This window comes from Lates calcarifer, linkage group LG3 (assembly GCF_001640805.2).
Source record: "Lates calcarifer isolate ASB-BC8 linkage group LG3, TLL_Latcal_v3, whole genome shotgun sequence".
Taxonomy (NCBI): domain Eukaryota; kingdom Metazoa; phylum Chordata; class Actinopteri; family Centropomidae; genus Lates; species Lates calcarifer.
The window spans coordinates 18505503-18533355 of NC_066835.1; the positions used below are offsets into that span (position 1 = coordinate 18505503).

General features: G+C 42.2%; 1 protein-coding gene across 1 annotated transcript in view; it reads left to right on the forward strand.

The window, feature by feature from the left end:
* Positions 1–3939: 3939 nt before the first annotated feature.
* Positions 3940–27853, forward strand: part of pkhd1l1.1 (PKHD1 like 1, tandem duplicate 1) — a 33324-nt gene continuing 9410 nt past the window's right edge. Inside the window, 54 exon segments of the mRNA XM_051068362.1 lie at positions 3940–4114; positions 4323–4418; positions 4557–4634; positions 5068–5212; positions 5321–5429; positions 5535–5592; positions 6053–6146; positions 6380–6433; positions 6594–6667; positions 6756–6798; positions 6975–7045; positions 7132–7242; positions 7997–8089; positions 8594–8859; positions 8982–9073; positions 9184–9343; positions 9556–9691; positions 9786–9929; positions 10079–10116; positions 10118–10234; positions 10347–10457; positions 10622–10771; positions 10975–11099; positions 11210–11373; positions 11521–11690; positions 12937–13026; positions 13028–13070; positions 13300–13454; positions 13598–13720; positions 14067–14172; positions 14560–14667; positions 14777–14941; positions 15054–15175; positions 15555–15687; positions 16542–16734; positions 17208–17350; positions 17566–17670; positions 17945–18130; positions 18387–18560; positions 18683–18888; positions 18988–19960; positions 20079–20327; positions 20479–20594; positions 20596–20629; positions 21575–21749; positions 22230–22386; positions 22496–22652; positions 22756–22965; positions 23725–23854; positions 24902–25143; positions 25513–25649; positions 25786–26815; positions 26916–27107; positions 27585–27736. Coding sequence (XP_050924319.1) covers positions 4364–4418; positions 4557–4634; positions 5068–5212; positions 5321–5429; positions 5535–5592; positions 6053–6146; positions 6380–6433; positions 6594–6667; positions 6756–6798; positions 6975–7045; positions 7132–7242; positions 7997–8089; positions 8594–8859; positions 8982–9073; positions 9184–9343; positions 9556–9691; positions 9786–9929; positions 10079–10116; positions 10118–10234; positions 10347–10457; positions 10622–10771; positions 10975–11099; positions 11210–11373; positions 11521–11690; positions 12937–13026; positions 13028–13070; positions 13300–13454; positions 13598–13720; positions 14067–14172; positions 14560–14667; positions 14777–14941; positions 15054–15175; positions 15555–15687; positions 16542–16734; positions 17208–17350; positions 17566–17670; positions 17945–18130; positions 18387–18560; positions 18683–18888; positions 18988–19960; positions 20079–20327; positions 20479–20594; positions 20596–20629; positions 21575–21749; positions 22230–22386; positions 22496–22652; positions 22756–22965; positions 23725–23854; positions 24902–25143; positions 25513–25649; positions 25786–26815; positions 26916–27107; positions 27585–27736 — 8664 coding nt within the window. The 5' untranslated portion in view covers positions 3940–4114; positions 4323–4363.

A 27853-nucleotide genomic window follows, 5' to 3' on the forward strand; every position in this document is an offset into this window, starting at 1 on the left:
AGGAACAGTTTGGGAATATTTTGAACTGAGGCTCAGATGAGATGATCGATGTGGATCTTCTCCTCTCATTTTACCACTCTCACTGTGCCACTGATAAATAATATTTGTTTAATAATAAGATTTATTTTAGTCACTCATTACAGCAGTTTTAAGGCAGGATGCAGCAATGTGGTACAATGTGACATTTTATTTTGACATTTTATGCCTGAAAAAAAAACATAATATTCTATAATAATATTCTATAATGAAAATAATGGTAAACCTTTGGTAAAGGTGAAAGGAAAAAGTCTTTATGCTGAACACCTCACTAAAGGATAATGAAATACTAGACTTTTAATGGAGAATCACTTGTTGCTTGTTTTTATTTGTTTTATACTGGAACATCTGGCTCAACGTAAACTGATAAACAAGGGATTCACCCACCTGCTGTAAATACTTAAACACTTAAGTCATGAGATTTTGGACCACAGTCTCTTCAATAAGTGTCAATAATCAATTATGATGGGACTCAACTTGATCTGACCGTGAATATGTGATTAAACTCTATCCATGTAATAATAAAGGAAGTGGTTTTCAATCTGCCCCACAACTTCCTCAGACTGTCCTGACCAGGCCTGCTATCATTTCAAGTAAAACAGCATGATTAATGGCTTAAGCTAAATATAGCAGTGAGGGACAGAGTGACAGAACTACAATTATCTTGTTAACATACATAAAGGCTCTGCTGCTGTCCTCATGGATGTTACGTAACAAAGCAACATGTTTCTTTCAGTAATTAGTTTTTCCAACCCAAAGGCACCTGACAGCACCTGCTGTGACGTGACGGGAGTTACACACCCACTGCACGCCGCCACCTTGTTTGTAATACTCTGTAAAACATCTTTAACACTACTACTGCAACGCTACAGGTCAGATAACATGTCACAGGAGGAAGCACATGTGCAAATAATAAAATTTATGGTGTTTGAATTCACTGTCACATTGACATCACTTACTGGGACACTTGAACAGAAGATCCGTTGTTAACGTTGTTTATTAAACCTGTGTTTTTCCTGTGTTTTTCCCATGTCTGCTGTGTGTTTGTTGATGATATCAGCAGCAGAAGTTGATTTAAGCTCTCAATTAGTCCAAACCCACCTGCCATTATACAACTAAGATAATACAGAGAACACTATTATCAGACTGAATTTGTAGATTCATAAACACTATAGAAAATGATACATTCAAGAATTCACGGGCTGTAGTATTTGTCATGTGAACAATCTATGTGTCATGAAATGCATGGTAACATAAGTCTAGTGCTAAAAGACCAGAGTGACACGACAGGTAGAGTTTAAAATATAAGTGCTTATATGTAATATAAGTGCTTGTATATTGGATAATACCACTGACAATTACCCACAGAGATAAATAAAACATCACTAGTTTTATATCTACTCAGGCCACATCCTCAGTGTGAGAGATAAAGAGGGAGAAGTCTTGTTATGGACCTGACATTTCAACGCAGGTGATTTTTGTTGTGGCAGTTTCTGTCAAATAAAGCACAAAGTTAACATTTGCCTTTCTGTAAGTTTAATTCTACACCTGCAGATGGAGTCACGCCACATTCAAGTACATGAGATGCACAAAGGAGAAATCAGGCGAGTCATAACATTATCAGAGAATGCAAGAACAGCATCTTAGAGGATAACAAAACAATTCTGGTCGTGTTATCTCGTTCTTGTCCCTGGACATTGAGTAAGACACCAGCAGTCTGCTGTTAGCAGTCACTCTGAAGAATGCTTAAGTACTGTAAATTTCCTTTACACTTTAATCTGTGCTAATCAAAATCACAGAGACAAGCACTGTGACTAAACTTCTGTAAACTGGTTATGTGATGAACAGTATGTGTATGATCCAGACTTGTCCTGTGTGCATGTACAGAGAGAATACAGAGAATAGAGTGCAGTGTAAAAACCTTGGAGAAGCTAAAAATACAGGCTTCCATACAGACTTGCAGTATTTGTTCATCCAACCTCTTCGCCCTTCACATCCTGTATTTCAGAAGAAAAAATATTTTCAATCTACGTCTCTACCAGCAGCGAACAAAACCACATGTGGGTGTGAGGAGTGGAGGGTTTGCTGATGTTATAGTTTGTGTTAATGCATTTCTGAACTTTATTAACCTCAAACAATTTCTTTCTACCACTCGAGGCTGCTAAAGCTGCCTATATTTCTTTCACTCACCAGTTAATTAGATTTCTGTCTCTCCTTGTTTGCCTCCTGATTTAACAGTGAGATGACTTTGCTGCTCTGGTTTGTAATGAGCATAAATCTCATGAGGCTGCAAGACTGGCTACAGACTTTTCCCTTATCACTGGAGAGGTGGCAGAGGTTTAGGGTTTGGGTGGAACCACCACACAGCAGTTATTATACAGGAAATGAAGTAACTCTTCCTAATGTAGGAGTGTTGGAGGAAATGAGGATATAGGTGGAGGGAGCACAGACAACATGACACAGACTGGCAGTGATGATTCACATTGAGATTACACTGATTTCTGTCTGTGCAGCATGTGATCACTGAAAACTAATAATATACTGATGCCTGGTATGTACAGCTTGTCTTTGATTCAGCGTGCTAAGTGGTTGTTGCGAAATTTTGTGTTGAAATTCCATGTCTGTAAATATTCCTGCCCTGCAGTTTGAGTGTCATAACGCTGTTTAAGAGTCCGCTTGTTTTTAAGGCGGCTCGTGGTTCAGCACCTGTACAGAGTTCTTATCAGAGGATCTGACCAGGACAAGACACTGTCTAAGATTATTACACTGACCACAGTGGAGATCAGTGTTTTTATACACACAGAAAACATCAATAAGAACTGTGTGAGGTATGTTACACAATGCATTGAATATGTACACAAACAGTGTGGACAAAATCACAGGAATGTCTGACGATATCACACAAACCAGTAAAAATATAACATTTAAAATAAATTAATAAAAATACTGCTGACATGTGCAGGTTTGTTTGCAATTGAACTTTCCTGTTGATCCTGACTCCACCCAGGGTCATGACCTCTCACAAAGGGATGTAACATACTGCCCATTTGTCATTGCATCATTGGGCTTATTTTATCGCCTGTATTTGCTGATTTGTGGGTTTTATTTTGCTTCTTGTGTGGTTTACCCTCATGACTCTCTGTAGTCAGTGCATCTTCTCACATCACCAGTTTTTAATGTCTAAATAAAACAAGAACATGCACTAAAGTTTTCATTCATCTGTACACTTCAGATGCTTAATCTTTTTGTTTAAACATTTTAAACTTAAAATCCCCTGACATTAATACTCATTAAAAGTTTGCATCAAAACTGAACATTAAGTGCCACAGAAGTGCATTTATCAAAGGGTTATTGCACCATAGTGTCATGAGTTCATGTTATTTTGTCCACCCCTGGAACAATGTTTGTTTAAACAAATAAAGATAAAAAGTCAGCTAACACTAGCATTATGTTTTGTACATGTTGAGGTGTGAACACAAAGACATGAAATAAGTTTTACAACAGCCCTGGAGTTAAACTAAAGTATGAACTGTGCTGAATTAAATATTAGTGACAGCTGGCACCACAATGGAGTACAATACACACAATGACTTTACAAAATAAATAAACTGAAAGCTTCAAAGAAGAAATATTTATTCAAGGCCTGACGTGTTGGTTCTCCTGTTGTGCCAAGAAAAATGATAAATGTGATGTTTCAGTGATGAATCTGTTGTAATGTTCGGTTTTATTTTGAGCTGAAAATGACAAATTCACTTTGAGCTTTTTATAGTTACACTTCCTCCTCTAATCCTCCAAAGTCTGATTCAGATTCAGTGAAGCCCTGGACGTGTTTTCACACTGATAAATCGGTTTGCTTTGATTTCAGCAACAGATCTGAGACAGATTGAGTCTGTGGCGCTGCTTAATTGCACGGATGGTCTGATCTGCACAGTCGCCTCCCAGTTTCAGGTGAGAGGCGGATCACTGCGCAGCGGTATAAAGAGTCAGAGCCGTGTCCTCCACACAGGCAGCGTCTCTCTGCATTTATCCAAACACCTGAGGCATTTAACGGTAAACGACGTTTTCTAACTCACAACAGGTGAGTTTTATTCATTTTTAAAATCATAGGCTAATTTAAAAACACAGGTCTTTTCTATAATTTCTGTGATTGCTGTAGATTTTTGTGCATTTAATCACAGTATCATGTGCATCATGTTTCCTTTTCTTTATTACGCTTTATTCTAATGTTTAAAATCCATCAAATCTACCTGAGATATGATAAGAAACATGCTGTACCTGAACTTCAGACTGCAGGTGAGGGCAGCAGGGACTAAGGGAAATCTCCAGGATGGGGTCCGCGGTGAAACCAGCGGCTCTGCTCCTCACACTGTGGTGCTGCTGCAGTAAGTAACTGAAAAACATCTGTATTGGGTTTAATTGGCGACAAGTCAGTTTTAAATGCGCAAAAAACATGCTCAGATTTCCTGGCAGATCAGCAACCAGCCCAAAAAACGTCTCTTATATTGTTTTCTAAATTTCAGGTGCTCAACACATCAAGTGGGTATCTCCACATATAGGAAGCAACAATGGAGCAACACGACTCACTATCTCAGGAAGCGGTAAGACCCTGAATACATAGTTTTGTTAACTGTAAACAAAAATGATTATGCTTCAATCACGTTATAGAGAAAAGCGTGTTTTTTATACTGGAATATTATTTTTAAGTTTAGTTATGAGACTTTAAACTGATTAAACTGATATTTAAATGATCTAAAAGTCATCAAAGAATCCATATTAAGATAAAAACTGTTCAGCCAAATGAAGGACCACTTTAGAAATCAGGTTAAAGTCATTGTAGGTGGCTGCAGATGACGATTATTAGTTTCTCAACTGTGACAAATATCAACTCCTAATCAAAAACTTGTGGGACTTTCAACTGTTTTTGTGACACTGAACAATTTCCCTTTCTTTCTTGCTCGTTGACTCCGAAATCCAGAAAAACATTTAGCATCTATTGTATTAAAAGTGATTATTTTGGTGCGTTATCATCAGGTTTTGCCCAGGAGCGACAGTTCCAGCTGAATCCAAAGGATGACACATTTGGCAACCGTGTGACCCTGGTGTCAACTACCCTGTCGATCCCCTGTGATGTGGAGAGAGACTCCACACACGGCAACCAGATCCTCTGCTACACCAGGTACAACCTACAGGGACAAGGAAACTCTGTCCTGAATTTACAGATTTTTTTTAAATGAAAAAAGTAGAAATGCCACTTCATGAACATAATTGCTTTTTTCCATCACAGACCCATGCCGAACGATCACTATATGGTCCATGTTAGTGTGGACGGTGTTCCCATTCCTGAGGAAAACAGGTGCTTTGGCCCGTACAAAGTGCACCACTGCGGCTTCTATGTGAGTTTGCAGCAAATTCAACACAGACACTGATCAGTTACTCCCTGCACGCAGGCCTGGATTTATCTCACAGTCTCTCTCTGTCTGGTCTTTAACTCTGCTCAGACCGTCTGGTATCGGACCCCCACCATCTCCTCTCTGAGTCCAGTCAGTGGTCCACCAGGTACAGTCTTTACTTCTATGAAATGGGGTGAATTTACTGCTCTAGTCCAGTTTGAACTTCAAATTAAACCCACTTCATAAAACCTTACTGAAGAAAGGAGACTGAAACCAGGAGTGAGCTTTAACTGGGACACAGATGATCTCCGCTCTTATAACATTTCAGTCAACACCTTTTGTCCGAGACACCAAACCAAACCAGTCATCAACACGCTCCTTATCAAAAACTTTTTCCAGCAAAGAGATATTTTTCCTCACTAATGATTATAACCAGGATATTTTGACTCAGCCAAAGACGATGTCCCTGCCAGATCTTTCAAGTTTTCCAGAATAACAGAATAATATCTTGCATAAGCAGATGGTAACATTTCCAAACATAACAAAACGATAGGAAAAACACTGTAGCACAAAGGTGAAAACACATCTGTTTAATCACAAATGATTTCCTCCACACACACACACAGGCACGTTGGTGACAGTGCGAGGACGAATCTACACAGATGTGTATGGAAGCAACACGGATGTGAGCTCGAACGGCCTCGATGTCAGATTTCTGAGGTAAAAAATAAAAATGTTTAAATTACTGTGAAATATTTGTCTCATCAAAACATTATAGTTTATTAACATTTGGGACACTTTGACTGTGTGATGTTATATCTTATAAAAGACATTTATTCACTCGTTTTAATAAAATGTAAGTTTAGAATTCAATTTAGACATGTAACTGCACACTCTTAATTTATTTATTTACTCTTGAAATCAGTCAGTCGACATCATTTTGTTTCTGGCAGATCCTACATGGGAGGGATGCCCTGCGAGCTGCTTAAACCAAACTCAGATGACCTGTGAGTAGTTTGTCTAGAACTGGATTACATTCAGAAATGAAATCACAGTAAAATGCACAACACAACAGACAATAAAAACTAGTTCATTTATGTTATTTATGTTAAGTAATCTTTTAAGTTAGCGATACAAATTAAGTGAGTCTGTCGAATGTCTCTAAAGATATAATCTACAACTGGATTCAGAAACGTCTCGCTGGGGATACATGAGCTGCAAAATGACAGGAACATATGTCGGTAAGATGCTTTGGTTCACAGATATTATAACTGTGCTTGATATGTATTTAAAAACTGTCCTTAAATAATTCTATTCTGTTTCCAACAGGACATCACAACTTGAGTTACATCCTGGACAGTGACTATGGAAGGTAAAACACTGTTAAACATCATGCTGACTCCAATGTCTGCAGGTTTTATATTTTAAGTTAAAGATTTGCACACATTCTGAAAATGATCAACACTTAAAATACATAAATACAGAGCTGGAAACGTCCTGGTGATACACTGCTGCACTCAACAACTGTGATAACATTCATTTTTACAGGAGTTTACCAGACAAGAATCTGTACAGAGTTTCAGCTCTGGGAAAACTTTCCATGTTCCAGACTTTTGCAGGTACTTTAGACAGCGAGACATTTATTCTCACTACTCGTAGTGTTTGTTGTTGTTACAGTGAAATGTCTGTTGTTTTATTTGATCAGAGGTGACAGGAGTTTCTCCATCTGAGGGCAGTGTCATGGGTGGCACCCTGCTGACCGTCCACGGCCGCTTCTTTGACCAAACCGATCGCCCGGCACGTGTTCTCGTTGGAGGTAATCATCACCATCACACTGGAAATGCACCAAAATCTCACCAGCTGTAGCCGGTTTTCTAACGCCATGACAACTGTTCACTCAATACAAAGTGTTCAGCATGAATAGATGAACGTGGTGCGTTTCCACAAAACAGAACCGTACACATTGTTACGGCTGATCTGTACGTCATGCAATGGTGATAATCCCTTTCAACACAACAGAATGTGCACATACTTGAAAACAAAAGAAAAGTGTAGAGTTGTCGCGAGGTGGAAGAAAGAATCGTCCAAGAGCTTAGAGACACAACAGACCGTGACAAACGATCCAGTTCACTGTCTCTCAGAGGATTTCATGAATCATTTAACGTGCTGTTGACTCTGTTTGACAGTAAGGGAAGTCACTTTTCATCAGACTGCACTTTGATTTAATCCTAAAACCTCATGAATTTATAAAGATGATAAACTCTGACACTCAAGTAGGAATCAGAAATGAAAATAAACTAGATACAGAGCATAAATCTTCAAACGACAATCACAAAGTCTAAACATGTTATGTTGTAATGTTATTTTTACTGACTTTGCAGAAGTGCTACATGAAAATCTTACAAAGTTCAGTCCCACAAACTTTTAGTGGTGTTACAGCTGACACACAGGTGGGACGATTACGTCCAAATTTTCACTTAATCCCTTAAGTGAAGTCTGTGGTAATGGGTTTCTTTGTATCTAAGTGGAAAGTTATTATGAGCTTCTTACCACTTGACATTTGTCCTCAGGCCTGCCATGTGAAATCCAGAGTGTGTCTGATGATAGCATCACCTGCAGGACCGCAGAGCACCACATGGACAACAGCACGAGCATCTACCCAGGTGAGAACTCGCCACCGCCTCCTCTGTCGTTGTTTTGTCTTTTAATGTATTCCAACAACGTGTTTTGTTCATTATCTGAACAACACGTGAACATCAACTGGCAACTTGATTGCTGGAAGAATTTCAAGTATCCGTCCTACTCATCAAACAAACCTGTCGTCTTTAAGATTGCGATCTTATCCCATCACTTGTCACAGTTCATCAAGTCTCAGGATGCTTTGATGTGCTTTGTGCTGTAACCAGATTATCTGTTATCTGTCTGTGACAAAAGCACATTTTTAATCACTCATTGTAGAAAAAAGGTTCTCACAGAGCTGACGTCAATGGTGGGTATTCATTTCCACAACTTCTCACGTCAGGACTTCTTCTTGGCTGTTTGAACAAAAAAAACAAGACCAATTTCTCATTTCGTTTTAATTAAGCTGTCCTGATTGAAAAATATTGATTTAAAGTAGAGGATGGAGAAGAGTGCTCCAACAGGCTCATTTTGTCACATACCTGCAGGTGGCAGAGGCTTGAAGATGGAGGTGTGGAACGACACAAAACCCCGTTACCTGACCAACATCTGGGACTACCACGAGAACATGACGGGATACTGGACGCAGTGGGTCGACACCATGCCCCACGTCTTCGCTCAAGAAATCGAATACTTCAGCATGCGATCCAGAGGCTTCTTCGTCCCTCCAGCCACCACCAACTACACCTTCTACCTCAACTGTGACGACCGATGTGAGCTCTACCTCAGCAAGTCCAGCCGCCCTGAAGACAAGGCATGAAGAGAGAGTTTAGTTCAAAATAAATAACACACACTGTTATTTTAGCAGAATTTAATGTAGATCTTTTTTGATAAAGTAAGATTTTTTTCTTTTCTTCCTTTCATCCTCCACTTCAGGTTAAAGTTGCGTATCAGCCATATTATGTCCGTGACTACACCAAACTGGATTCACAGAAGTCAGAAGTGATGGCTCTAGAAGAAGGAAAACCGTGAGTATGAGAGTGTGACTCTATTCAGTATGCTTCAGCATTGCACCACATTTACAGTAACTGTGAAACTATCAGTTAAAATAACTAAAAATCTTTTTTTTTTTCTGCAGTTACTACGTGGAAATACTACATCAAGAATATGGAGGTGCAGCACATTTCAACCTTGCCTTGTTCCAGGGGGAGAGTAGTTTTACAGAGGACCAGACAGACGATGCTGTGAATGAGGTTCAGAACATCGTGGCTGAATATGACGTGTTCGATGAGGAGCAGGTATGTGGTGGCTCAACCTGATGCTAACCTGTGGCTTTATTCTGTGAAGAATGTGTTTCCAGTCTTTATGCAGAGCTAGTGTGTTCTCCTGACCCGTATCTAACTCCAACAGTGACAGAAAGGCAGAAATACCAGTTTTTAGTTACAGTTACACCACACACCTCTTTATTGTTGTTGTGTCTCATCCTAAGCTCATTTTCACTGTCGCCCAGGTGGTTACCTTTGATTCGTGGCCCACCAGTGCCGCCGCAGTCAAAGAGGTCCAAAAGGTGAGCGTCAGCAGCAGCTGTGCCAGCCATCTCTGCGGGAGCACCTTCTTCAGCCTGGGCTACGGAGCCGCAAACACTGGTACTGTGGAAAACACTGAATGATCTGTAGAGAGAGAGAGAGATCACTGACTGAGCAGGTATTTTACAGTGAGCCTCGTCTTTGTCGTCTTTAGGACCTCTCCCGGTCAGCGCCTCAGCAGAGATGGTGGAAGCAGCCTTGAACCACCTCTGGTCCATCAAACCCGACACAGTTCAGGTCACCAAACAGGATGACAGCCAAGGATCCCACTACACGGTCACATTCGATTCTGACAGAGGTGAGAAGAGAGTCAGAGAGATTTTTCACTTGACTAACCACAGTACCAACTCAGCTTCATCAGCTTTAATACATACTAAGTTCCTTTGCGTAGAATTGTACTACATCACTGTTAATTAATTGATTATCTGTTTGTTTTTTTGACTGCAGGTGATTTCAAACCTCTTCACTATGAGGTTTTTGGCTCCTGACACAAACATCACAGTGGTGGAGATGACGAAGGGGAGAAGCAACATGGAGACTTTCACTCTGCTCTGGGGGGGAATCCCTACAAAGCCCATCGCCTACAACACACCTGACACTGAGGTCTGTAATGTAAAAAAGCCTGTTATAATAATGTCTTAAAGTCTAAACTAGTTCTGCAATTAAAGAACTTGTTGCAGATCTGATTAACAGTCCGCCTTGTGTGACTGTGCAGGTGCAGTCGGCTCTGGAGGACATGATGAAAGCCGATTGTCCCGGTGAGATCCAGACCACTGAAGGCACCGACGTGAAATACTTCAGAGATTTTGAAGACGACAACTCCGAGGTCAGTGAGAGCAAAACCTCTGTTCTCTGTAACTGTAACAGTGAGCGAGAAAACAAACACATTTTTCACTTTAAAAACTCTCACTTATTTGAATTAACTCACCAGAACTCACTGTAAATCTCTGGAGAGAGTCTGACTTTGTATTTTCATTGTTGTCTCACCAGTTTGACAGTGCAGAGGAAGGCACTCCTGTCAAATACTCTGGTTTCTGTGGCCTGTGGTCACTGAAGAACGCTGAGGTTCTTTTCAAGGAGAGCTACAACAAAGAGTCTGGTGGCACATATGGACCAGTTTCATTGGACGAACACTCCACGGTAAAAAAAACACAACTGCTTTATTTCTTGTTGTTGATTTTGTGGTTAGATTGACAGAGAAATGAAAGCAGTTAATAAACTATCTGATGTGTATTTAACCATTCAGGTTTGGGCCTGCTGTCTCTAAAATGTTGTTTGTTTATTTTACTCTTGATTTTTCATCATAAAACATTTTAAAATATTTCTCATGCCTTTCTTTTCAGCTTTGCTTTGCGTACAAGGGAATGTTGAAGGATGAAGTTGGAATGAAATTCACTTACCGAGACACTCAAGGCCAAACCCAGACACAGACCGCAAAGATCATCACTCTCTTCACAAAGGGACACAAGTCAGTAAAAACTAGGAAATGATTTATATTCTGTCAGAAACAGTTTGTGCAAACACTGATTAAACATCTCAGCAAAACTGCAGCATAAAACTGTGATTACTTCTTCACAGGTGGAGTTACAAATGCATCGACCTGCAGAGCTCTCTGCAGGCAGAATACATTGGAAGCAGATACAAACTGCTGGAGTTTTACCTCTACAAAGACGCCTCTGGTGCTGATTTCTATGTGGATGCTGTTCACATTGGAAAGACGCCCACCACAAGTGATGAAAATGGTATGTAGCTCGATAGTAGTTGTAATTTTTTGGTGGTCATTTTTAATATCAGAGCCAAAAGTGCTGCTAAGATTATAGTAATTCTATTTCTACCAAGGCTTAAATGTCCAACAATTCATTTTATTGATCTGTGTTGTGTTCTCTCAGCTGTGCCCCACAAGAGGAGGCCCCCACCCTTTGAGAGCTCTGGTCACTCCTTCGAGATGATCTCTGTCAGCAAAGACACATCAGCTGCCTCACAGATCAGCTACAAGATCAAAGCCACGCCAGTAGACTGCGCATTTGGTTTCCCACTGCTGGAGGTCGACTTCCTGCAGGTAACGGATTAATTGACTTCTATGTAAAGCGACAGTGTCATATTAAAGACTGGGGAGGAAAACACAGATGAAGCATCTGTCTAGTTTAGGTTCATCCTGTTATTCAGAACCAGGAAACTCAAATTTGGACAACAGGGTGAAGCCTAGTGAAGTTAAGCAAGCAAGCAACAACTATCTGTTAGTTAATCAGACACTCCCCAGAACATTAAGCTTCCTCTTTGTGCTTTAATATTTTCTTAATGATAATATTTTTTGTAGTTATCAGTAACACACCCATTGAAGGAAATGTTTTTAGCTGTTTGTTGATCCTAACTTGTGGAAAAACTTAAGCACTGAGTTAGTTAAAGTACATGAGAGAAGATGGGGTTTTCTGTTCACTTCAGTACAGTCAAGAGATGGAGCAACAATGCTGAGTCTCTAATCTGCCCGGCTTGTGTGTCTTGTGAAATCAAAAGCCACACCAAGAATGGACTGGGGCCCGTAACCAAACCTCTCAGAATATGGATAGTTCTAAAAACAGCTTCTTTAAAAAAAACAGTTCTTTGAAACAGCAAAAACATTTCCACAAGGAAAAGCAGATGTTAGGTTTAAAGGAACGGTGTTGTTCAGTAGCCGACGGCCGTATGCCGTAAGTTACAGCACAGAGACAGCTGTACGTGTCTCATGCTTCAACACGCTGCACAATCATCATTTACCAACAGGTTGTGGAGTTTCTGCTGTAGCATTTGTATCAGTTAAATCTTATAGTTAATCAAACACTGACCCATCATCACCTCATTCTGCTATTATGTTTTTAAAGAACTTTTTTACATAGATGCCTCTTCCTCATGAAAAATAAAAACTACACTATTTAATACATACGTTTTTTCTAAGGACAAGTATTGGACCAGTGCCACATACCACAGCTTTTATAGCCTCAGTCAGTTTTGCAGTGCTCATCCCTGCAAAGACTCGACAAGAAACTACATTCCAAAAATGTACAAAACAGAAACAATGATACAACGAAATAACCAGAAAAGTTAATAACGACACCAGATCATTCATGACAACATGACTGAGTTTAAAATGATGCCATTCATGATCCAGTTTTAGTTCTGTGGGTAAAAAGTTCCACATATTAACTGAGATGAAAAAAAGCTTGTTTCAGTCTAGAAATAATGAATAAATGTGGCCCAGTGTTGTGTATTAGACAAATGGTAAAAATATATTTTTTTAACTCTCTTCTGTTTCCACTCTAATTTCAAAGATGTCGAACAGCAGTGAGGACATGGCTGAGTTCAGTGAAGGAGCAGCCACCGTCTCCATCACTCGCCCTCACAGAGCCACGCCTCCTCTGAACTGGCACCTTTGACGTGGAGATTTACGGAGGCCGAGCTGAAGGTAATTCACACTGGGTACAGTATCTGCATTGCAACAACTTGAACTCAACTAATATCCCCAGTTGAGGAGTTTGTCTTGCAAAAACACACTGATATCTTCTACTGAAGCACGTGGACCTCACATACACTGCAGAGTGAGACATATCACTCTATATGTCTGCATTCAGCACTCACTTCTGCATCAGTTGCTTCTGCAGGAGGTGTCTAACACAACCAGTGTTTTTTCTCAGGTCTGTCGGTGGACATCAGTGAGGAGGACCTGAAGTATGCTCTGGAGGGAATCGCAGGGATGGGACAGGTCAGCGTTGCACAGCAGGGAACCTGCAGACGCCCCAAGTGGAGAGTTGAGTGGCTCACAAAGCCTGGAGACCAGCCTCTGATCCAGGTCAGACTCCACGTTTATCATCACTTATTTATCTGTTCTTATCTTTTTCTACTTCTAACAAATTATTTTCATTACTCAAGATTTTGTAGCAGACGTAGTGGCGGCAGTAATCGCAATTTGACTGTGATTTACTCTGATCACAGATCGACAGCTCGTCAGTCGTTGGTACGAATGCAGTTGTTTCAGCTCAGGAGAAGAAAAAGGGAGGACTGCTGTTACGAGGCATGACGGGGGATTTCCTCCGTGTCTGGGAAACCAAGCCGCAGGTACTGTGACTCAAAAAGCCTCCGGTACATCTGGCTTTATGTTTCAGTATTATTTATGCGGCACACCGTGCGGTTTGGCTGCTGCAGATCACTTAACGTACTTGCTTTCTATAAATCCTGTAGAGCAAGTTCTGTTTTAGTCTGTTTGCTGAATGCTGTTGTTTTTGTGTATTTCATGCCTCAAAGCAGAAATTAATTCACATGTTTGCATGCTGCTAATAACTGCTTTGTACTGAAGTGACTGACAGCTACAGTCCTCTATTATCCCATTGTTATGACTCTTGTAGCAGTAAGTTGACATGCTACTGATTATTTTTGATGAGGAGTGTTGTGATGCTCTTCACAGGTGGAGGTTTACATCAATGGCATCCCCTCCAAGTGTTCTGGCGACTGTAGCTTTGAATGGTCAGAGGAAAAGACTCCAGTTGTGACTGGAATCAGCCCATCTGAAGGTGAACCTCTTAAATATTAGTCAGCATGAAACATTATTGGTTAATTTTTAATTATTTAAGGAATAATGTAACAACCAATTTTCCTCTCTCCCAAATCAACAAATGCTTGTGTAAATCTCAAGATAAAAATCTAATTTAATGCTCGAAAAAAGGTACTAGTGAAGGGTTTGGTACCAAAGACAATATATTACTCCAAAATGGAAAACAGTCACTGCAGTCTCTAAAATATTTCACGTTTGATTTGGATAATTAGGAAAAGAAATTAGTAAATTGTCTGCTTTTGCTGAAAAATATCTTCTCCTGTATGTATGCTTTTGTGTACTTACACCAAAGATGGAGATGGTAGTAAATGTGACATGGGTTGTAAATACACCTCCTCTTCTTCAGGATCTAATGGCCTGGGGACTCTTCTGACTGTTACTGGCACCGGCTTCAGCAACGAAAACGCCTCCATCGTGGTGGGAGGGGCCTGGTGCCATGTTGAACAGACCACAGGTAAGTGAGAGACATTTTGAGAAGTGAATGCTGTAGCTTGAAATGAGGCTGTGGTTTTTTAATTCAAGAGGAGGGAATTTGTAATGAGATTTTGTGAATTGTATTTCAGCAACCACTCAGGTGTGCAGGCTAGGCAGTGCCAGTGCTGGTACCTACCCTGTGTCAGTCAGCTTCCCCTCTCTGGGTAACACACGCTACGCAGACGGCAACATCCCCCACTTCACCTACCAGCTCATTGTGTCCTCTCTCTCCCCGCTGTCTGGGAGTGTGGCAGGTAGCTCGCTACTCAAAATAAAATCAATACTCAGTGATTTGCTGTGATGAGAAACATACACAGTAGTTTTAACTGGAAAATATAACCGTCATCTTCCATTACTTTTTCCCAGGAGGCACACTGCTGACAGTGAGCGGCTTCGGCTTCAGCCAGAACGCCACAGTTAAAGTTGGCAGTGACGAGTGCACAGTGGTTCACGCCACTGACACTGAGCTGAAATGCAGAACACCAGCAGTAAGTGCTCAGACTGCAAACCCCTGTTTTTTATGGCTGTTATTTATCTATTAAGAGCTGTAGCACAGGACAATATTATATGTCAGTGGCACTGCTGAAACATTAGCATGCACATGGTACTTTGTACCTCCAGTTTACTGTTTCTCACTGATTTGGGTGCATGGCTGCTTTAAAGCAAACTTATGTGCTAACTTTTGCTAACTGTGGTAATATTAGCCAACATTAGCCACCATAAGCCACTGGTTACACCACATGCTGCAGGGCTGTGGCAACAACACGTCGCTGAGTGTTTATTATTGAATGTAATCTCAACTTTTCACCTATAAAAGGAGGATTGTGTTGCTTTGTTATTAATCGATGCTTGTCTTACTCGTTCCAGGGAACTGTAGGATCCCATGCAGTGACAGTGATGGTGGGAAACATGAGTCAAAACGCCGGCAGCTCCTTCACCTACGACAGTGACCTCACACCCCAGATCTCAGGCCTGAGTCCTCACACTACCACAGTGATCGGTGAGGTTTTTTTAAATCCAGTCATTCACTTAATAGTGAGCTTTTAGCAAAGTAGGATCAGAAGACTGCTGGGATTAGCTTCTTTGACTTTTCATTGATTTAAATGAAAAGTCACGTTTAATGGGGAGGATGGGTTTTGCCCTTAAAGGTCAATAGAAATCTAATCTGTCACGAATGCAACAGACACATAGAGTACTGTTGTCCTTTGTTTATGAAAAGAACAGGATTCAATTTCCCATTCTCTCGCAAAACAAGCCACTCACGTATCTGTAGCCACAGTGCATTTAGTGAATTAAGTCTATGCAAACAATATTGATAAGAATATATAATGCTTTTGTATTTTTTTCTCAACAACATTAGCCCGTCGTTTCTAATGTAATAAAACCAGATACAGAACAAGTTCCTCAAAGTCAAATCAAGGGCTCCTCCACAAACAACTGAGGGGAAGAGAAGGGGAAAATGTAGCGTGGTGTTCGTGTCTGTGTTGTGTTTTATTCGGGTGTTACAGTTTGGTAATTTGGTATGTGAGTTTCCACAATCTGTGGAAATTCACACGTCATTAGTTTTGTTTTTGTGAAATGCTGACTTGCAGGTTCTCTGTCTTTGCCTTTGCTCTTGCTAAACCTTGAGAATCTGACTTAACATGCCATCATATGTAATTATAGCAGATAATACAGAAGCACCCACACAATAAGAACACCTGCTTAATCTGCAGGACAATCTGTGGTACTTTTTTAAAAAATAAAGGAGAGGAGAATTAGTTAGGTGACAAGTGCTAATTATCTTGCCACTTGAGTGACAGAATCGTCTTCATGAAGAAGATTTGTTGACAATGTCTTTGTCTCCTTCTGTAGGACACCGTGTTTTCACCATCCAGGGTTCAAACCTCGGAGCACAAGACAATGACAGCGGTGTGTTCATAGGCAGAGAGGAATGCGTGACTGTGCAGTGGACGGCGACAAACATCACATGTGTTCTCCCTGTGCTGCCGCCAGGCCTGTACGAGGTGCATGTACAGGTTGGAAACAATGGCTACCCTGAGACAAGGTACAGCTACTGTGAATTCCACATGTAGAGATTGGAAATACTCTGACAGTATCGCCAGCTGAGACAAGTGTTTAGAATATTTGTCTTACGTGTAAAGTTGTGTAAGTTTCAGATGTGACGATAAGGGTTGTTATTCAGAATCACATATTATTGCGACTGTTCCCCATAACATTTTGAGCCAAGTTAGTTAAAATGATGCAGTTTTAGAAATACAGTAAGCTCCTTTCTAATTATACTGCAGCTCAGATCCATAATCCAATCTCTTTTCAAAGACTAAACTATTCATTATAAGTAGATTTGTATTTAATTGAGACATATCACCTACAAGTTCATCCCAATCAGAGTTCGTTCTGAGAGTTGCTTTTCTATATTCGAGGAACTTCTGATAAAATTATTCATCAGTTTTGCTCTCAAGCCAGAAATTGTGGTTAATTTGAGACTTAATTGGACTCTCTCTGGTTTTTGTCTCATAGCAACGGTGTGAATACCACCATTGAGTACATCCTGGAAGTCTACAGCATCTCCCCACTGTTTGGCTCTTTAATGGGAGGAACCAGGCTGACGGTTTCTGGCTCTGGTTTCAGCAGCAACACCTCTGACAACACAGTCTCTGTTGGTAAGCAGCATGAGGCACCTTATTACCACAGCAATGGCTTTAACCAACAATCTATTCTTGTAAGATTTCATCAGTGTCGTTGGATGTTAAGATGATGGTTGAGGGAAGAGCTAGAAGGGCTACAATCTGGTGGTTAAGCAGCTCTAAAGTGGCAGCAAGCATCAAGTTTTATATATGATCTCACACACATTTTGTGTTGGTTTGTGGTGTGACAGGTGAAGCCGTGTGTGAAGTGAAGGCCGCCTCAGAGAATGAACTGCAGTGTGTTATGCAGTCAGAGGAGAAGACCCACGTCGTCACCAACCAGGGATCTCACCACAGTAAGATTACATTTTGGTCCTTTGTGCAGGTGTCAAACTAAATCTGAGTCGGCTAAACCTGATTACAATAGAATGAGGATTAATTTACGGAAAACTGCTGCGAGCAAGGAAGCTGTCACCTTTAGCTTAAATGTGACTGCACCTGGAAACTGTTTCAAAAAGGAAGATTTTAAAAACCAGTTTGACCTGTGCTCCTCCATAATTAGCCTATTTAGAATAGGAATTGTAAGTATTTCAATTACACGATGCTTAACCTTGGAGCTTTGTGTTCCAGCGTATGGACAGGGATATGCATGGAGTCCTGCCTCACTCACAGTGTTTGTTGGAGACACAGTAATGTGGCGTTGGGAGGCACCGGCCTTCCAGAAAGTCGGATACCGGGTCTTCAGTGTCTCCAGCCCAAGTGGCACCACTTACGAAGGGGGACCATTCACCAGCGGAGAAACCAAAACTGACAAAGGTAGAACACTGAGTCACATTCCCCCCATTACCTCTCTTGATGGTTCAGTTCCCTTCCAATCTAACAGTAAGGTGGATTTACTCCTTCAATGTTGCGATGCCGTGATAAGCAAGAGGTGTGACACACGAGGAATGTGATGTGCACCAAGTAACGTGTCACACCTTTCAACATGTGTGACAAGCACACCGTATCCAGGTACACTTCATGATTTGATCTGACATATTTACAAAGCCTCCGTCTCTCTCGCTCCCCTCAGGGTTTTTCGGCTACCGTTTCACCGCTCCCGGTGTCTATTACTACAGCAGCGGCTACATAGATGATGCCGGAGTCAAGCTGCTGCAGGGAGTCGTGAAAGTCGAGCCTCGGGAGGAGAAAGGCAGTGAGGTGTCTGTCAGAGTGGGAGGAATAGAAGCCAGACACGTGACAGGAGGTAAATGTACGGATGTGGATGAAATGCTCTCACTCAGGAGCTGAATCCTCCAGTAAGCCTGAAAATGTAAGCTGAGGTCCATGTCAAAATAAAAGACAAATGATCAAATGTCTCCCCTGCAGGTCCACGTCGTGTTGCCAGAGCAGCTCCGCAGTGTGTTGCCACCCCACAGTGCCAACAGACCAATGAGACTTCAGACGGTCTTTCCTTCAGCACCTCCACCTGCTCCACCCCGACAGTCAACTCCATCTCTCCCAACCAGGGGTCATACCACCAAGTCATCCTCATCCAGGGCAAAGGCTTCAGCGACACCTCCTGCGCTAATGAGGTTAGCAGTGTTTTGTATCCAGAGCTAAACTTTCTGATAATAAAGTGAGTGTTTGTACAGAGCTTGAATCAGCTCACACTGCTCCTCTCTGTCCTGTAGGTGACGGTCGGAGAACAGCCCTGTCAGGTGATCAACAGCTCTCACTCTGAGATCTACTGCCAGCTCAATCCAGGCAGCGAACTTCCCATCGGCGTCGCTCACCCCGTAGCTGTCAGAGTCAACAACCTGGGCAGCGCCATCATCGCTGTGCCAAACGAGTTCGGCCGCCGTTTTGTCGTTCTGCCCGTGGTCGATTCGGTCTCGCCTCCCATCGGCAGCCCCACCGGCCACACCAGGCTCTTCATCTGCGGCTCTGGCTTCTCTGAGGGACAAGTGACTGCAGCCGGCGAGCCCTGCGCCCTGGTGTCGGTCAATTACACCCACATCGTCTGCGACACCTCTCCCTCTCAGCCGCACACCGGCGAGGTCGTCTTCCACATGAGCAGGATCCAAAGCTCCTGTCACTCAAACTGCTCCTTCATGTACTCTTCCTCCGCCACTCCCACGGTCACCAGCATCTCTCCCGACAGCATCAGCGATCTCACCACTGTAACCATCTCTGGCTCAGGGTTCGGCAGCCGTGCGGATGATGTGGTGGTTTTCGCCAGCAGCATCGAGCTGGAAGTCACCGCTGTGACTGATGACAGCGTTTCGGTAAGAGTCGACGCTCTGCCTGCGGGCGACCACCCAGTCAAAGTGATCGTGAGAAGCAAAGGCCTCGCATCCGGTCCCGTCACACTGAGCAGCCAAGCCCAAGCCAACCTGAGCCCCAGCGAGGGCAGCCTGGCGGGAGGAACCCCCCTCGTCTTCACAGGAAACGGCTTCGCTCCAGGGAACACCAGCGTGATGATCGATGGCAAAAACTGCAAGATTCAGGAGGTGACGCCAGGTCTCCTTCGCTGCCTGACGCCTCCTCACAACGAGGGGCTGGTCACCGTCAGCATCTGGGTCTTCTCTGTGGAGTATCCTCCTCTAAACTTCACCTACTCTGCAGCTCACACTCCTGTCATCAGCTCCATCAGCCCCACCACCGGTAACCATGATCCTCCACATCCTGTATTCATAGCAGCTTAGATTTTGATAGTAAAGTCCACAATCCTGTGTAATCCTTCTCTCATTACCTTTTCTTCCTCTCTGTTTATTTCCCATAGGGCCGAGCGGTTCAGTCATCACACTGACCGGTTCTGGATTTGGCAACGACTCTCAGCTCATCTCCGTCACCATAAACCACGTGCCCTGCAACGTGTCCACAGTGTCCGACACACAGGTTCAGTGCACTGCAGGAGACAACCCAGGGGGGGCCTACCCAGTCATGCTGCACCACCAGGTCACAGGTCACGCCCAGTCGAATGTCATGTTCACGTACGAGCTGACTCTCAGCAGCGTGCTTCCCAACGAGGGTAAGCAGAGTTACACTCGGAGCTAAAACTATGTGATGTTGCTCCTTGTATTGTTGTAATATTTGACTGTAGATTCACTCAGAAATATCATCCAGGAGAAGTAAGTTTTGCGGTTAATTGAATTAGTTCTTTTCTCTCATCTGCTATTCAGGCAGTTTTGGGGGTGGAGCTCTGCTGGCCGTCCAGGGTTCTGGGTTTGACCCGCACAACTCTACCGTGACGATCTGCGGGAAGGAGTGTGAGGTTCACAGAGAAATGTCAACATCAGTCCCGTCTGTACTGCCAGTCCCCACTCAACAACAGTGAGTTTATTTCACTTTATTTCACCTGAGTAATCTGTATCAGCACTACCTTTCAGGGAGTCCTGGATGCATAATTCAAACAAACAATAAGACAATTAAAACACATCAGTCCGTACAGTCTGCTGCAGAGATGATAGAAAACATCCTCTAAAGAAACTGGAGCTTTCAAAACTAATTTTTTTGAATGACAAAAACTGAGATTTGGAGAGTATTAAAATGATTATGCAGCCAAACAGACTTTTTTGAGGCAACCATCAAGAAGAAATTGTAATAATATGTAATATACATATATATTCACAGGTGTAATTTCCTCTAGGAATGGGGGAGGCATGTACCCATGACTTTTCAAAAATCCTTTTCCCAGTATTTCCAGTTTCTGTCTGATTTACTCACTAACATTTCTCTGAACAGTCCATTGACTGAAATCCAGATGAGCAAAAGTCTGAGCTGAGAATAATGTTGATGCGCTCCTCACAGTCGTGCTCATAGCAATAAGCTTAACAAGCAGTAGTGAATGGTCTACTGAGTGCTTAGCTGACTGTTTTTGCCCTGGGTTTGTCCTCTCAGGCTGAATGCAGGCTGCTTTTCAACAAAAGAAAGGGTCACAGTCAAAGTTTAAGGTTACAAGTTAAGGGCTAAGGGGCTTTTCAAGTTTTCCTTCAGAAGGAATGTGTTCCTACTGGTTTATGATATTTTTGGTTTCCAACAAACTGAACTTTAAATGCTCTAATGAGACAGACTTTGTCTCGTAGGAATGTTGTCAGCCTGTCAGAGCAGCAGAAGATGACAGCCCCGTCAGATAACACAATAACTTGTCATGGATGATGAGACAGCTTAGGCTGGTTATTATCTCTGTGCACGCATCTTAATTCTTCCCAAACCCTTTGTTGTTGCTCCTGTCTGTCTGTCTGTCTGTCTGTGTGTGGGCATCCTGTCTCCTCTCAGGCACTGAGTCGGAGCTGAGCTGCGTGGTTGCTGTCATTAACCAGCTGGATGCCGTCAACATATCAAATGGCTTCACCTACAAATCTCAGCTGACTCCAGTGATCACTGAGGTTTCTCCTCGCAGAGGAGGCACCGCTGGAGGCACCCGGCTCACAATCACCGGCTCTGGTTTCAGGTGCAGTTGAAGAGAGAGTCAATAGAGAGACACACCCAGATTATGGACCACTGCTCATGAATGAAACGCTCAACTTACATAACACAATTCCTCTGTTTCACGAGACGTCTTTGTTTGATTCTGTTTAACTTGAGGATGTATAATTACTTGTTCTTGTTTGGTGTATTGTATACACAACAAACAATGTATAAAAGTTGTGTACAGTTTTATATACACACCCAAAATGACCTAATTAACACATTATAATGAACAGCAGACAACAGTGTATACAATCCTCCATACTTTACTACATTTCATGTAGTTTTTATATATTATATTATATTGCTACAGTACTGTATGTCTTAGCACCTTTTAAATACCCAATTATATTCTGTTTTATTATATTATTAAGTATATTATATCATAATATAGAACATTATGATGCATGATTGCATTATCACCACCTCACTGAATCTCACTTCTTTTTTCCCCATCTTACAGCACAAACATGAATGAAGTCAACGTGACCATCGCGGGGTCTGTGTGTGACGTCCAGTCCACCAACAACACACACATCATCTGTGTGACCAACGCTCAGAGACAGTCACAGGAAACCAAAGTCAGAGTCAGCATCGGAGACCGAGGCATCGCCAAGATGGTAAAAGAGGACAATCAGATCCCCCTGAGACAGAACAGTGTTGTGTCGGTTTCATCTTCACATCAACGTCATACTGTGTTTTTCATCAAGGATTTGTCTTTCTCCTCAGGACAACGCTGATTTCTTCTACATTGATGTGTGGTCGTCCAGATTCACATGGGGTGGTCTGTCTCCACCTGAGAAGGGCACATTCGCCGTCATTACTAAAGGCCAGACCATCCTGTTGGACACCAGCACTCCTGTGCTGAAAATGCTCCTCATTCAAGGTATTTTTATTTATTAATATTTTTATATTCTGTATTGTTATCTGAATTCCTATTTTTTGCCACCAGTATAAAGTTTTTAACTTTTCCGTTTCTCTGTGCTCAGGAGGGACATTGGTGTTTGATGAAGCCGACATTGAGCTGCAGGCAGAAAACATCCTGATCACAGACGGCGGACGGCTCCAGATCGGCCAGGAGGGGGCGCCGTTCCAGCACAAAGCCATCATCACACTTCACGGAAACCTGCGCTCACCTGAACTTCCCGTTTACGGAACCAAGACACTGGCTGTCAGAGAGGGAGTGCTTGACCTCCATGGTATGAACGCACAGAAACTCATTTTTCTGCACAAGGTTTATTTGTAAAATTTAACAATTTTGCTCTGACTTCAGATATTTCCTCTGATTGTGAAATTTTTAGGGATGATTTGACATTTTGGGAAACACGCTTATTCACTTTCTCGCCAAGAGTTAGATGAGAGTATTAATGCCAGGTCTATGTGGGAAATATGAAGCTGGAGCCAGGAGAAAGTTAGCTTAGCATGACGTAAAGACTGGAAACTAGCTCTGTCCTCAGCAGCATCTCTAAACTTTTTTATTTGGATTTTAAAAATGAACACGAAAGTGGGATCAATTGTTTCATCTAACTTTTGCATTTAAGCGAATAAGTGTTTCCAAATGTTAACTGTTCTTTAACATGCTGCTAAATGTGTTTTTTATAATATTATAGTATCTTAGAGACATAATGTTTCTTTAAAGTTGAACAATTTCTATCAGTCACGCTTTTTGAGGGATAAAACACTTTATAAAGTACCAGCTCTACCTCAATCAATTACTTTTACTTAAATAAACTACAGTCATTTCCTGTAGTTACACAAAAAAAGATGTTAAGCATCAGAAAACTGAAATAGTTGTGACCCAAATATTCCAAACCCCCAGATTACATGTCATTATGTCATGTAATGGTAAACTGACAGTGTAATTTGAGTTCTCTGTCCTTCAGGGATGTTGTTATTATTAGTGACATCTCACCTGCCCTCCTCAGGTGCAAATCATTGTTGACAACCTGTTTCTCCAGGTATTCCTGTTCCTGTCCCCTGGACCCACTTGGCCCAGACGGCGACTGCAGGCTCCGTCGCCCTGACTCTGATGAAGGCAGTGACCTGGAAAGTCGGAGACGAGATTGTCATCGCCTCAACTGGACACAGGTACACAGGTCTTGAATTCAGGCTTTGAAAAAAATACAGTTATTAATTCTGCCCTACAAAGACATAATGCAGTGACTACATTTTTGATCAAGAAAAGAATCTATTTGACATTTTAAGTGTGTCATTTTTGGGGGAAAAATAAATACATGTAAAAACCGAACAGTGCAACTAACACACACACACACCCACTTTTATCTGTTTCCTACAGTTGAAAAATCGATTTCCATGCTCCTGTGTCCTTGGTAATTGTGTTTTGTTATATCACATAAATGCAGCAGTAGTTAGGTCATAATCATAATGAAGAAAAGGGGACTCCAGATAAATCCCTAATCCCTAAATAGCTTAGCAAAGTAGTAGCATCTGACTTAAGTAATTTCATGTGGCTATGCTACTTTTAACTCAAATATGTCAGTGTATTAAATTAAAGATAAGTTAAAGCTCATTATTTCAAATGGAAAGAGAAGCTGAAAACGTATTTTGTTTGTAGATACTGTGGTTTCCTTGCACCCTTTACATTGTGCAAACATTATTAAAATAGATTTTTTCAGGTTTTATGTAAAGTTAGTGACAGTGATTAATAAAGCCATAAAATTACTGTGTGACAACTTAAATATATGTAACACAGTTTGTCCAAGAGTCTTCAAACATCAAATCCTTTTCTCTGAATTTCATAAACACAAAATTCTCTCACGCACAAACACACACACACCTCTAGGCTGATGTGTGACAGCTTGTTTCATAACAGTGTGTGAAGAAGTTGAAAACCCCCTGTAGAGAAAATATCAAGATTATACCTGACACCAGCCAAATCCTATAAAGTTGTAATAAATCTCAACAGTGCAACAAAAAAATCCTGCCTGAGGGATAATGTAGGGAAGAAGTAACTGCATTTTACTTTGCATATTTTCCTCCATTAAGGTACAAAAATATGAATCTCACTCCAGTAAAATGTAGTTTATCAGTTCAGCAGCAATGTCATATTTACTGCATTGTATCCTATAAGTTTACTGTCATACTCTAATCCTATGTGATTTATTTCTTATTCAGACACAGTCAGAGAGAGAACGAGGTGAGGAGGATTGCTGCCGTGTCAGCTGATGGAAAGACTCTCACCCTGACTGAACCACTCAATTACACTCACCTCGGGGTGAGCGTCACGCTGCCGGACGGTACGGTGTTTGAGGGCCGGGCTGAGGTGGGTCTCCTCACCAGGAACATTGTGGTGCGGGGATCCCAACACCAAGAGTGGAATGACAAGATCGAAGCGTGCCCCGATGGCTTCAACACAGGTACTGTTCTCAGATCTACCTTGCCTTCTTTCCCTCATAAAACCTGGAGGTCTTTAGGGTTAACATTAAGCATTATAATTATTATATATTAACCTTCCAATTCCCCAGAGCCAGAGGTGATCAACACCAAGAAAAAGCAGCAAAAAATTATGTTTTAAATGAAACAAGAAAAGTAGAAGGACATTTCTGATTAAAAATCAGCTCTACTTTAGGGATTTGCAGTACTGGAAACTATAAAAAAAATGTATTAAAAATGTGTTGTAGGCTCAACTGCTGTACTGTTGTGTTTAATTTGAGATGATAACAACAACATGTGGTGATACTGGAGTTAGTGTGCAGATTTAAGACCGTTCTCTCTCTGTGCTGTAGGTGAATTTGCCACCCAGACCTGTTTCCAAGGAAGGTTTGGAGAGGAGGTCGGCAGCGATCAGTTCGGAGGCTGCATCATGTTCCACGCACCCAGGCCAAATGAGAATCTTGCGATCGGCAGACTGGAATACGTCGAGGTGAAATGCTTGAAACTTTTTCTGCTCACATCTTTACATGTACTGACAGGCATCTAACTTAGAAGGTTTTCCTTTTGTATGTACTTATGTGTTTACAGATATTCAACTTTAAAGTCTTTATGCTCCTGTGTCACAGGTCTTCCACGCAGGACAGGCCTTTAGGCTGGGCCGTTATCCCATCCACTGGCATCTGATGGGAGACATCAACTACAAGTCATACGTGAGGGGTTGTGCGATCCATCAGACCTTCAACAGGGCCGTAACCATCCACAACACCCACCGGCTGCTGGTGGAGCGCAACGTCATCTATGACATCATGGGTGGGGCCTTCTTCATCGAGGATGGTATTGAGACAGAGAACATCCTGCAGTACAACCTGGCTGTGTTTGTCAAACAAAGCACCAGCCTGCTGAACGACGACGTCACCCCTGCCGCCTACTGGGTCACCAACCCCAACAACATCATCCGCCACAACGCCGCTGCAGGGGGCACACATTTCGGTTTCTGGTACCGTATGCACGAGCATCCTGATGGCCCGTCCTACGACCCAAACATCTGTCAGAAGAGGGTTCCTCTTGGTGAGTTTTACAACAACACCGTGCACTCTCAGGGCTGGTTCGGCCTCTGGATCTTTGCAGACTTTTTCCCGATGAAGGACGGCGGCTGCAGGTCCAAAACTCCAGAACCCGCTGTCTTCCACTCCCTCACCACCTGGAACTGCGAGAAGGGTGCTGAGTGGGTCAACGTGGGCGCCGTGCAGTTCAACAGCTTTGTCATGGTCAACAATGAGAAGGCCGGCATCGAAGCCAAGCGCATCTTTCAGTGGGCTGTTAGCAGCTTTGGAGAGGACGGAGGGGCGACCGTGTCCAACAGCACGATTGTGGGCCACGTGGACGAGCTCGCACTAGGAAGCGACTACTGCACACGCGTGGGTGTCATCACGCCCTTTGACGATGGCATGAGCGTCCTTAACACCAAGTTCCTCAACTTTGACCGAGGCTCCTGCGCAGCCATCGGGGTGACCACAATCGATGGGACGTGTGGGGATCGGTGTGGTGGCTGGGCCGTCAGGTTCAGCGGCATCCAGTACTTCAACTCACCCAACAAGGCCAAGTTCAGGTGGGAGCATGAGGTGCAGCTGGTGGACTCTGATGGCTCCCTCACAGGTACTCAGTCTGAGCACATATCTGTTTTAAAAGTCAGGTTAATGCAGATTAGGTTCTTGCGTCTGACTAAACTCTGTTACCTATGTTTGGTTGTTTTCAGGAAACGTTGACTACAAAGTGGTGCCTATGAGCTCCTTGCTGGACCCTGCTCACTGTTCCCAGAGTGCCGAGTGGAGCGTGGGTTTCCCCGGTGCCGTGTGCGACAGCACTGTCAGCTTCCACCGTCTGTCGTTCAACAACCCCACGCCAGACTCTCTGAACGGCAAGGATGTCATCTTAACAAACTCACATGGTATTAAAACACACACAGACTTCTTTACAATGTCAGTTTGTTTTTGAAGAAACAGCAAAAAATATCTGTCACCTTTGTTGACCTCTGCTGGTGAGGAGGGGGAATTGCAGTAGATTTGATTGAAGTGTGCTGACAGCCAAAAAACTCAGCAATCTGGAAAGGAATGACAACAACTTACACATAGAGAAACACAAACAAATATTCACCAAACAAAAAAGAAGAAAAAATAAAACAAAAGATACACATTTAATCCAACATAGAACGATGCAGAAATAAAAAATATAATCTTGAATAAAATAAAACACACTATAACTAGTAAATATGCATAAAATTGAGGGATCACAAAGGAGAAGTTAAAATAATATAAAGCATTATATATAACAAGTGTTACCAATACATACAGTAAATCAGCTGTAATTTAAGACTGTCTTGTGTGTTTTTTCATTGGTGAAAGTGTTTTTAAACTCATTGTTACAGGCACCAGTGTGGTCCCCTATCTGAAGAAGAGAATGACTCATAAGCTTGGCTGGATGGCCTTGCTGCCCTCTCAGCAAACATACAACTGGTACTTTAACGACATGGACCACATCACCAACATCACCTATGCTTCAAAATTCTACGGCTTCAAGGTAACGAAACATCCCTCCCATGATAGTAGCATAAGCAGATAATATGATAATCACACTTCTGACCATCTCTCTGCCTGTTTACACTGATGTTTCTTCTCGTATGTTTCCCCACATACA